This window comes from Podarcis melisellensis (assembly GCF_964234715.1).
Source record: "Podarcis melisellensis genome assembly, chromosome: 8".
Taxonomy (NCBI): domain Eukaryota; kingdom Metazoa; phylum Chordata; class Lepidosauria; order Squamata; family Lacertidae; genus Podarcis; species Podarcis melisellensis.
In genome coordinates this window covers 89,640,258-89,652,434 of record NC_138540.1, presented here as the reverse complement: position 1 = coordinate 89,652,434, position 12,177 = coordinate 89,640,258, and the positions used below count along the sequence as shown (strand labels likewise).

General features: G+C 49.1%; 1 protein-coding gene across 1 annotated transcript in view; it reads left to right on the top strand.

The window, feature by feature from the left end:
• Positions 1-12,177, top strand: part of LOC309376175 (synaptosomal-associated protein 25-like) — a 28,305-nt gene that overhangs the window by 12,751 nt on the left and 3,377 nt on the right. The window contains exons 2-7 of the mRNA XM_081922411.1: positions 4,857-4,993; positions 7,348-7,389; positions 8,221-8,269; positions 10,737-10,854; positions 10,972-11,091; positions 11,992-12,136. Of these exons, the coding sequence (XP_081778537.1) occupies positions 4,922-4,993; positions 7,348-7,389; positions 8,221-8,269; positions 10,737-10,854; positions 10,972-11,091; positions 11,992-12,136 (546 nt within the window). The 5' untranslated portion in view covers positions 4,857-4,921. The remainder of the gene's footprint in view (positions 1-4,856; positions 4,994-7,347; positions 7,390-8,220; positions 8,270-10,736; positions 10,855-10,971; positions 11,092-11,991; positions 12,137-12,177) is intronic.

The window sequence follows — 12,177 nt, the reverse complement described above, 5'->3', positions numbered from 1 at the left end:
GTTAATTAATCTTTTTAACCACTTTTTAAAAAGAAAAGTGCCGTATTTTTGTGTGCGTATAAGACTCCCTCATGTATAAGACGACCCCTATTTTTTAAAACCCCAAATTAACCCACCAACGCCCAAGATCGCCCAAAGTTGCAGAATTTTGGGGGAGGCATCTTCTAGCCATGGAAAGGTAAGTAGTGGTTGTTGTTGTTTTTTTTTAAAAAAACTGTACATTAAACACCTGTATATAAGAGCACCTCCAATTTTTGACTAAAGTTTCAAAGCAAAAAACATTGTCTTATACACGGAAAAAACACGGTAACTCAAAGCGGCATACAACAATAAGCAAAGACATCAAAGCCATCGTAAAACAAAGCACGGGAATAAGAGACTATCGTCTTTTCAAAAGCAGGATTAAAATGGGGTACTCACTAAAGGAGGCCGCAGGTAATGAAGAGCCAAAGGCCTGGCAGGAAAGAAATGCTTTTGCCTAAAGGTACGGAATGATGGTGCTAGGCAGGCCTCCCCAGGGAGAGCTTTCCACAAGCAGGGAGCCATCACTGCAAAGGCCCTGTTCTTGTGTTGCCACCCCTGGACCTCCTGTGGAGGGGGCCCACGGAGAAGGGCTTCAGATAATGATCACAGAGCCCAGGATAATAATAATAATATAATAATTCATTATTTATACCCCGCCCATCTGGCTGGGTTTCCCCAGCCACTCTGGGCGGCTTCCAACAAAACACTAAAATACAATAACCTATGAAACATTAAAAGCTTCCCTAAACAGGGCTGCCTTCAGGTGTCTTCTAAAGATGTATTCTGATGGGAGGGTGTTCCACAGGGCAGGTGCCACCACCGAGAAGGCCCTCTGCCTGGTTCCCTGTAGCTTTGCTTCTCGCAATGAGGGAACTGCCAGAAGGCCCTTGAAGGAGGACCTCAGTGTCCGGGCAGAACGATGGAGGTGGAGACGCTCCTTCAGATATACTCGACCGAGGCTGTTTAGGGCTTTCAAGGTCAGCACCAACACTTTGAATTGTGCTCGGAAACGTCCTGGGAGCCAATGTACATCTTTCAGGACCGGTGTTATGTGGTCCCGGCAGTCACTCGCAGTCACCAGTCTGGCTGCCGCATTCTGGATTAGTTGTAGTTTCCAGGTCACCTTCAAAGGTAGCCCTACATAGAGCGTGTGGCAGTAGTCCAAGTGAGAGATAACCAGAGCATGCACCACTCTGGCGAGACAGTCTGCGGGCAGATAGGGTCTCATCCTGCATACCAGATGGAGCTGGTAAACAGCTGCCCTGGACACAGAATTAACCTGTGCCTCCATGGACAGCTGTGAGTCCAGAATGACTCCCAGGCTGTGCACCTGGTCCTTCAGGGGCACAGTTGCCCCATTCAGGACCAGGGAGTCCTCCACACCCACCCGCCTCCTGTCCCCCCAAAACAGTATTTCTGTCTTGTCAGGATTCAACCTCAATCTGTTAGCCGCCATCCATCCTCCAACCGCCTCCAGACACTCACACAGGACCTTCACCGCCTTCACTGGTTCTGATTTAAAAGAGAGGTAGAGCTGGGTATCATCCGCATACTGATGAACACCCAGCCCAAACCCCCTGATGATCTCTCCTAGCGGCTTCATATAGATGTTAAAAAGCATGGGGGAAGAGGATGAAACCCTGAGGCACCCCACAAGTGAGGGGTCCGAACACTCATCCCCCAACACCACTTTCTGGACACGGCCCAGAAGGAGGAAGCGGCACTCATTAAAGGAGGCCACAGGTAATGAAGAGCCAAAGGCCTGGCAGGAAAGAAATGCTTTTGCCTAAAGGTATGGAATGTTGGTGCCAGGCGGGCCTCCCCAGGGAGAGCTTTCCACAAGCAGGGAGCCACCACGGCAAAGGCCCTGTTCTTCGGATGATGTTCGCAGAGTCCAGGATGGTTCCTAGGGGGAGATGAAGTCCTTGAGGTACTGGGGTCCTGAGCCACAAAAGGCTTTCTAGGGCAAAACCCCCCCCCCCACTTTGAACTGAGCCCAGAAACTAATTGGTCGCTTTGACACCATCAAGACTGCAAATCATCAAGAGAGCACAATCAAAAGGATATCTTTAGGGCCCCTCTGCCTCTGAGAGCCAGTGTGGTGTAGTGGTTAAGAGTGCTGGACTCGTAATCTGGGAAACCGGGTTCGCGTCTCCGCTCCTCCACCTGCAGCTGCTGGGTGACCTTGGGCCAGTCCAGTGGCGTAGCGTGGGGGGTGCAGGGGGGGCCGGCCGCACCGGGCGCAACATCTGGGGGTTAGGGGGCGCAAATCCACGGGTTAGGGGGTGCAAATTACTTGCCTTGCCCCGGGTGCTGACAACCCACGCTACACCACTGGGCCAGTCACACTTCTCTGAAGTCTCTCAGCCCCACTCACCCCACAGAGTGTTTGTTGTGGGCGAGGAAGGGAAAGGAGAATGTGAGCCGCTTTGAGACTCCTTCGGGTAGTGATAAAGCGGGGTATCAAATCCAAACTCTTCTTCTTCTCTTTCTGTGAATCATTCCTAAACCACTTTTATTCCCATCCAACCCACCCTCTACCTCCTTTTTTCTTTTGCTGTCAGCTTGGGAAAAAAGTTTTGCTACACCTCTGCCCCCTCCTCTCTCGCTCGCTTTGTTCAAAAGCACAAAACACACACAAAGCCTCTATTTTTAATTTGCACGAATTTTGCAGGCAGAGCCGAGCAGCAGAAGGTGGGAGCCCGGGAAGGTCCTTCGGGGGGAGGGAGGGCGAGGGGGTGGGTGGGCGGCTGTTTCTCAGCTCCCAAAGAGCAAACAGCTGCACTTTCCAAGCGCGATAATTATACGGCTTCTTCGGGGGATGCAGATGAAGAATCATATCGCCCAACGGAGGAGGTGGGGGCTGGAGTTATGGCAGGTTCTGTCCACCCCCCCCCCAGGGATATCCGCAAGGCGTGTGACAAAATGGCAGAGCCCAAGGAGTAGACTGTGGTGCAATGGGGTTCTGCGACACCGTGCCGGCTGTCCTTGTTGGACGCAATTGCAAACCTGCTCTGTGTTGGTTGGCAAAGGATTGCTAACACATGATTGCACCTTTAGTTAGTAGCTTCCACCCTAAAAGCTAACTGGTTTTTGTTTGCTGTCTGCCAGCCTGCAAGCTCACCAAACAACGAGCAATACAAGCAACACGAAGACCAGTATACTAGATAGCCCTGCAGTTCTTATTGCATAATATGTTGACGGAGGAATCCGAGGGCTCTCCTGGACAAAAAACAAAGACACCAACCAGGATCACTTGGAGCAAAACAGCAGCCTGTAGGCTTGGCCTTTATTGGAAACCGTCGCGACAGGACTCCCACCCACAACAAGACGAAGCAAGATGGAAGTCCAGAACAAAAGAAGACCCCAACTTTTATTAGTTACTAATCCCCCAAACTACACCCCTAAGACTGCATCACAACTACATCAGAAAAAGGAGGGGTTGAGGGAGGAGTTGTGGTGGTAACCTGAGTATCTTGTCACCTGGCTGGTTCCCCCTTTCCCCTCCCCATGAGTACTTTCCAGGTGACAGAGGGGAGTTTGCAGTTTCCTGCCCCCAGAGGGAAGATTTGATCATTGTCTGTGCTGAATCCACTCCCATATGCAAGTTCTTTGTGATCTTGATGGTCTTCTGTCTAGGACCATCAGGGTTGCCATAGCAACTGGGCAGGGCTCCTGTGGATGTGCTGAGATGGTGAAGGGATTATGGCTGCCCTGTATCAAACCTTCCCCATTTTGTAGTCCTTCCTTCATGGAGTAGAACAGTGCAAATCCGATGCATGGTTGATTTTCTATGAATTTATAACAGAAGTGTCGCGTTTGTCGTGTGTGTGTGTGTGTGGAGTTTGTACAAACTGAATGATGGGAGGGGGGTTTCCCACGACAATATACATGATTTAGTACAACAAAAACAAAATGTGTACGCTTGCAAATTCTCTAATATTTAAATCAAATGAACACACATCTGTCAATCTTTGAAAGTCCGTAGAAGTATAATAAGTCTATGGTTGAAAAAGTAATAAATGCTATCCTGTGGGCTAAGCGGTAAAACTTTTTTTAGGCGTTCATGGTGCTGAAGTAGTAAGTAAATATCAGCGTAGGACAGTGATCCCAGATATTCTGACTCTTTCAGATTATCTCCTTGGGCAAGAGATATAGAAGCACGATAAGCCGCACCAACACACAGAGTGTAACAAGGACTGAGAGATGGGGGGGGGGCTCATTTAATCTCACTGTAAACAGGTGGTAAAGGTAAAGGTAAAGGAACCCCTGACTGTTAGGTCCAGTCATGGCCGACTCTGGGGTTGCGGCGCTCATCTCGCTTTACTGGCCGAGGGAGCTGGCATACAGCTTCCGGATCATGTGGCCAGCAGGACTAAGCCGCTTCTGGCAAACCAGAGCAGCGCACGGAAATGCCGTTTACCTTCCCACCAGAGTGGTACCTATTTATCTACTTGCACTTTGACGTGCTTTCAAACTGCTAGGTTGGCAGGAGCAGGGACCGAGCAACGGGAGTTCACCCCGTCATGGGGATTCAAACCGCCGACCTTCTGATTGGCAAGTCCTAGGCTCTGTGGTTTAACCCACAGCGCCACCCGCGTCCCTACCCGTGTGATCTATGGGCTACTATTAAAATGAGGCTGCATTTTAAATTGCATTTTAATCTGTATTTTAAATTGGGGTTCCCCATTTTAGCCGTAACACCCCCTTTATGTTTTTACTGTAATTTTTACTGGTGTTAGCCACCCTGAGCCTGGCTCTGGCTAGGGAGGGCAGGGTGTAAATAAAATTTATTATTATTATTATTATTATTAATATGTCTTTTTCTGTAGGAGACCGTGGATTTATCCATACAAGGAAAAACATCCCGCTTGGTTCTTTCCCAAAAGATCCCAAGATGGCGGCCAACGGTGTGGTGGGTTTGGAGCCGGAAGACCTTGAACAGCGCATCCACCAGGTCAACAATGAGGTCGGGAAAATTCTTTTTTTTTGCCTCTACCAGCCAGATTGCCCTTTTCCTTATAAAAGTGCTCCTGGTATTGCCCAGAGGGGTGGGGAGAAAGGGAATTGTGAAGGCAACCCCCCTCCTATGAGCTGATTTCAACCCAGAACCAGATTATTCCCAGTCTCGCCTGGGTCGACTGTACACTATTTCTCCTGCCAGGAAATGATACCCTTTGTTCATCGACGATTTGCGGCGAATCCCGCTGGCGTCGCTGCCAGCCTGCTGCCTTCAATATCTTCTGCCTTGTTCTCCCACATCCTTTCTGATCTGTGGCAATTTGCTCTCACAACAATCCCCGCACATAAAATGCAGTTGCCATGCTCAGCTGCTCTGTGTGGACTGGCAAACGACCGTTAAGACTTGGCGGGGCTATTGCACCTTTAGTTAGTAGCTTCCTCTTCTGGAAGAAATGGCCTCCTCCAGCCTTAAATTGCTCCCAGTTTACTTTAGTAGCAGTATGACTGTGTCCCGGTCTACAATCTGGAGAACCTTCTGCCTTTGCTGGTCCCGTGGGTTAACCGTGGGGGGACGTCCGAGTCTAGTCTGAGGTCGAGGGTGCGGTATGGAGGCAGTCCGTCAAAGCTGAAGCAGGGTCCAAGGCAGGGAGTTGGGTGAGGTCAGGAACTCTGGCAGAAGAGCAGGACAGGGTGCAGGCAGGAACAGGCTACCAACAACATTGCTCCCGCAAGCTGGGACTAGGCGGGCTGGCCTTTATCTCCTCTGAGGCCTAGGGCGGCCCCGGTCCTCAGATGACTCGCCTCTCCTGGCCTGGAGGCGAGCCCTCCTCCTGCGATAACTTAGTTCCCTCCGCCTCTCTGCCCTGAGCCTCTGCAGCTCAGGAGAGGCTGGAGGGTTACCGGACCCAGAGGCAACCTCAGCTTCCCCTGACGGGGCTGAGAGTGGAGCACCTGCAGGCAATGGGTCCTCCCTCACCTCTGGAGCCAGAGCAGACTCAGCTGATGCCTGCGCCTGAGGATCCAGCACAGACGAGGACCCTTCAGGCTCAGGCCCCAGCCCTGGCTCAGCTGGTTCTGGAGGCGGGGATTCTGCAGGCTGGGATCCCTCAGGTTCAGCATCTGAGTCCAAATCCCAGGCCATTACACTGCCCCCCTCACCCCACAAACTCAGTTTGGCATTCCTGCCCAAATATGCCAGAGATAATAATTGCAAGGAAGTTGGCTTTGTTCTGAAGAACAATTCTCGTTCTTGCAAAACGGCTACAAGAATACTTATGCAAATGAGACAGATTCCAACTATGGAACTAATTTGCTTTAGTGTGCGTTGCACTGCCAAATGGTGTTTTGTTTTGTCCCGGGGTGGGTGGGTGTTGGTGGCAAGAAAGGATGTGCAGTTTTATTGGGGTTACTCAGTGAAGAATCCAGTAAAAAGTCTGGCTGGCTTAAGACAGGCTTGAGAAAGTAATTTCTTCACATGTAGCCTTATTAGACTATGCCGACTGGAGGGGTCTGCGTTGCTCCCGGGAGGGAGAAAGGAAGTCAAATGACACCGAGGTTTGGTTCAGAGAAAGAGTTTATTCTGCTCTCCGGATAGCAGAAGGCACCTGCGTGGTGAGTCCACAGCAAGTCCAAAGAAATTAGATATTTCATGCAGTATATATATCCTCTAGGCACCCTCTCCCCCCTTCCCCAGGAATCCAGCCACGTCAGCTTATACACGTAAGTTGACATCCATGACCATAAACAGTTGTTCCTGTTCCGGCACTCTTGACCATAAAAGCTTGTTCCTGTTCCTACTCCTATACTCTTATCTTGGAGCAAGAGGTCACCAGTTCTAAGAGCTCTCTTGGCGCCATTCCCGGGTGGCTGACAAGGTCTGTACGTCAGTGTGGTCAGGATGTAAGATAAGACCCAGATGTCGCATCCCTGCTCCACTCGGAACTGGCAAGGCCACTCATTGCCGTCACGGACTGATAAGGGAGAGGGCTTTGAGCACTTGTTTATACAGCTGGGTTTTCTGTTTATACGTTGACTCAAGCTCAAGCTTCCTGAGCTTGAAAAAGCTTGTGGGCCTGTTTCAGACTGACTGCACAGTCAGTTTTGGGTTTGGGAAACCCATTCCTTACAGAACTTGCCTCCATTAGGGGTTACGTTGGCTTCTGACTTAGGCGGCTTTTAAAAGGACAAAAGCAGTTTTTGCTAAGTTGGTGCCGTCAAGAGGCGGTTGTGCTACAACTCCCATCAGACCACCTTCAGAGCTTCCCAGAGATGTCATTGCTGCCTTGCAACGTGAGGAATGCTCTGAATCTATAAATCAATAATATTTAGTTTCCTGCTCTATTTTTTTTATCTTCACTTCAGGCTTTGGAGAGCACCAGGAGGATGTTGCAGCTCGTAGATGAGGTAAGAAACAGCCCCTCTTCCCAGGGAGCTCAACAGCTCTCCCCACCCTTATGCAACCACAGATCCCAGGATTCTTTGGGGGAAGGCACAGCGATAACAGCAAGAACCTTTACTGAACTAACAGAACTGGAAGACAGGGAGAAAGCAACTGCTTATATACGTTTCTGGAGGCCTGAGCCACGCCCACTCCCAACGTGATTGCCTGACTAAACTTCCAAGCTGCAAATCGTGACTCAGAGTTTAAAGGCCAATGGCAGAGGCTTTCTGTGATTGGATATCATGTATCGAATCAGAACACAGGAGCTCAGAATCCTTAGTCCAGACTCCAGCTCAGGCAAACAGAGATCACTGAATACAAACCCAGACTGAATACATAAGCGAAACCTGGACTGTTTAAAGTGGCCCCATAGCGCTTGAAATGTACTTTTAATCTGCTGTTGGAAGCCACCCAGAGTGGCTGGGGAAACCCAGCCACATGGGCGGGGAATAAGTAATCTATTATTATTATTATTGCTATTATTATTATTATTATTATTATTATTATTATTATTATTATTACTATTATTAAATGTCTGTTGCGAAAGTGACCTGAGGATGATGGGATGACGTTCTTTAACAATCTGTCCATTCTGCTTTGCAAGCCTTTTGCAGAGAGTTCTCAAGTTGTGGCTGTTTTTCCTTTTGGCCACATGCATGAGGACCAGAAACCTGGTGTGAATGTGCCCTTCGTTGCGTTCGATCCCTTGAGCAACATCAGGCCCCAGAAATCTTGCAGAATCCCAGAGACGTTTAACGTTCTTCTCTTCTCTCCCCATCTCTCCTTCCCAACAGAGCAAAGATGCCGGAATTCGAACTTTGGTCATGCTGGATGACCAGGGAGGTAAGGCCTCTGGCTTGATGGCAGATCACTTGCAGACCATGGAGGTGTTAGCTGTGTTCTGGTTCTGTGTTTGCAATTGCTATAATTAAAGCCCTCTGTGGGTTGGCTCACCAGTCTTAAAACCCCCTTGAATGCACACAGCAGCAGAATAAGGTGCCAGAATGAACGGGTACCATTTCAGAAAGTGGGATGGCAATACCACGGGATAGAAAATAACGTATTTTTCACTCCATAAGACACACCTGACCATAATACGCACCTAGTTTTTAGAGGGGGAAAGGGGAAAAGCCCCGTTTTTTTTGAGGATCAGCTCAAAGTTGTTGAGCTTACTTTGCACAGGGAAAAAAATCCTGTTTTTATGGGGTTCAACTCACAGTTCTGCAGCTTCTTTAGGAAAGGAAGGGAACCGTTTCTACAGTTTCCAGACATCTAATCAGCCAGTCACTTGCAGAACATTCAACAATGGAGGCCTGGGCAAGGGGCCAGAAAGGGAGCCAGTGATTGACCACACATTCGCTCCATAAGTTTGCTTTCGGCTGCTGGGGACTGGTTGGGTAGAAGGCAGGGAGCACAGCAGTAGGGGGCGCCAGAGTCAACAACAGGCAGAGGCAAGTAATTCTAGTTCTCTCTATCCCCGTCCTCCTTCTACAAGGGGCAGCACTCAGATTGAGGAGCAGGAGGAATCTGAATGACAGGGCCACCCCCTGATGCTAGTAAGTAAAAAGGCAAGCAGCTGAGGAGCTAGCTGAGGGCAGGCTTAGGTTGGCCGGATGCCCTGATTTATTTAATTCCTTCATTTCTTTCCCCCAAAGGAGCTCAAGTTGATGCATGTGTGTCTCTCCATCCTTGTTCAATTCCCACGACAACCCTGTGAGGTACGACCGGCTCAAGGTCGCCACTGGTGGGGATTCGAACCCTGGTCTTTCCAGGTCTCCGTCTGGCACGCTAAGACCTGAAATAGGGTCGCCACATTTCAAGAAGTAAAAATCCGGACAGTCATTGAGCCCCAGAGTTGTCGGCACAGTAGCCTGCTCACACACCTGCACACTTTTAGAAAAACAAACAAGAACCCGGAGTTTTGTTTGGAAATGAACCCCCCCCCCCGATAGCAAGGTTGCCCCGCAAAAGAGGACGTGTCTGGGATTTCCCAGACGTATGGCAACCCTAACCACTAGGCCTCGGCAGCTAATAGACCAGGCTCCATTGCTATTGTTATCAGTATGCTGATGACACCCAGCTTTATCTGTTGATGGACGGCCACCTGACTCGACCCCGGACACACTGACCAGATGCTTGGAAGCTGTGTCTGGATGGCTGCATGGGAGCCGGTTGAAGTTAAATCCTTCAAAGACAGAGATCCTCTGGCTGGGTCAGGATGACATGGGGTTGGGGTGGCCAACTCCCATCTCTTGCGGGGGCTCAATTAGTGCCAGCGCCTTCTGTCAAGATCTTGGGTGTAACCTTCGACGCCTCCCTTTCCATGGAGCCACAGCAAAGGTGGCATTTTTCCATCTCTGCCGTATTAAGCAGTTGGTCCGTTACCTTTCTCGCCCTGATCTGGCCACAGTGATCCACGCGACGGTCACCGCCAGGCTTGACTACTGTAACTTGCTTTATGCGGGGCTGCCCTTGAAGCGGACCCAGAAACTCCAGAATGCTGCTGCGAGGTTCCTTACGGGGACCTTGCCACAGGATCACATTCATCCAGTGCTTTACCAGCTGCACTGGATCCTGGTGGAGTACAGGGTCAGGTTTAAGGTGCTGGTTTTGACCTTTAAAGCCCTATGCGGCCTAGGACCCTCGTACCTACGGGACCGCCTCTCCTGGTATGTCCCATGGAGGACCTTACGGTCTTCAAATAAAAACATCTTGGGGGGCCCGAGCTGCAAGGTGGTTAGATTGGTCTCAACTAGGGTCAGGGCCTTTTCAGCACTGGCCCCGACTTGGTGGAACGCTCTGTCACAAGAGACTAGGGCCCTGCAGGACTTGACATCTTTCCGCAGGGCCTGCAAGACAGAGCTGTTCCGCCTGGCCTTTGGTTTGGACTCAGTCTGACCCTTTTGTTTCCCTCCCCTTATGGTCTTGATTTATCAGCTACTTTTAAAATGAGGCTGCATTTTAAATTGCATTTTAACCTGTATTTTAAATGGGTTTTTTTCTTTTTTCCTTGTTATGTTTTTACTGAAATATCATTGATGTTAGCCGCCCTGAGCCCAGCTCTGGCCGGGGAGGGCGGGGTATAAATAAAATTTATTATTATTATTATTATTATTATTATTATTATTATTGGAGGGGAGATTTGAAAACCAGCTGACATCCCTCATGGGAGCATGAGAAACTGGCCGCTCCTCTCCACAATCTCACAACACCTGTGAGACTCATCCTGTGTGTTCAGAGAGGGCCGTGCATAATGTTCGTAGGTTCCTGAGTGTCTCCTCTGTCTCCCCTCCCCTTTCCCCTTCCTCAGAGCAGCTGGACCGGATTGAGGACGGCTTGGACCAGATCATCCAAGACATGAAGGAGGCCGAGAAGAACCTCACGGACATGGCGAAATGTTGCGGCCTCTTTGTCTGCCCTTGCGCAAAGTAAGTCCCCTGTCTGTGCAAGCGCCAGGGACACCTCTCTCTCTCCTTGTTTTGGATCAGAGCAAAGTATGTTACAGGTTGAACTCCTGCCTGAACATCTGTTCTTTTGAAACGTAGGTTAAAGACCATAAAAGACTTGGAGGCCAGCAAGGCCAGCAACGGCCAGGTGGTCTCTCGACAACCCTGTGTCGTGGCCGATGGAAACCAGATGGTCATGAGTGGCCCCTTCATCCAGAGGTAAGGAGTGGGGAGAATTTCTCCTGCAAGCGCCAAAGGTGTCAGAAGCCACCTCAGTCAAGAGCAGGGCCTTTTCTGTGGCTGCCGCATTCTGTGGAATAGCATTCCTGTTGAGATAGGCAGCTGCTCTCTCCCCTTTCCGGAAACGGTCAAAAGGTGTTTTTGTTCCAGCTGGATAAATGGGTTGATATGACAAGCGTCCCATTTGTTAGGGTTTTAGTCCTGATTTATGCTTTTAATTCTCTTGTGCCTAAAGGCAGTTAATAAATCCATGGTAGTAGTAGTGGTAGTAGTAATAATAACATGGTGATTAGCCAAGATTTAATCAGGTGATTTAAATATTTAATCGGACAATTCCAATATATGAGTTCCTTTATCCTTTTGTATTTTAACATTTTTAGCCTGTAGATTATAATTTTTGGTAAATGTGAAGCTGTATCTTGGTTGATGCTTTTAAAAGAAGTATTATGGATAAGCTTCCAAAATCTTTGTGTCTCTTTACTTTGAGAGGCTTTGAGTACTTTAATTAGTAGCTCATTCCTCTGAGCCCTAACGTAACTGGACTTTTAAAAATAACTTTGTATAATTACTTCCTAGCTGGCTACAAAGAGAAATTAGGAGCACGGGTCTCGCAAAGTATTCTTAGCATATGTATTTTTATTCTGAGGTTGATATGACCATGATGGTTACAACAAAACAAAACCCTAATAATAACAACAAGAAAATGGCCATCGTCATCATCCACCTTCCGCAGCTCAATCATGCCTTTTATTTTCCCGGATTGAAAACTTAGTTGTCCAACTTTTTCTTGGCCACTGCAAGGAAAAGATGATGGAGTACGAGGAGCCTCTGGCCTGATCCAGCTCCCAGGCTCTTACATTCTTTGTATGTTTTGCTCAGGATAACAAAAGACGACGTGGAAGAAGAGATGGAACAGAACCTGACGCAGGTAGACAGCATGCTGAGCAACCTTCGCAGCATGGCGGTGGACATGAGCAACGAAATCGACGTCCAGAGCAAGCAGGTGGACAGCATTAAGGAAAAGGTGAGCGATGCTCCCTGCCGAACCCACAGGATGGGCCGGGG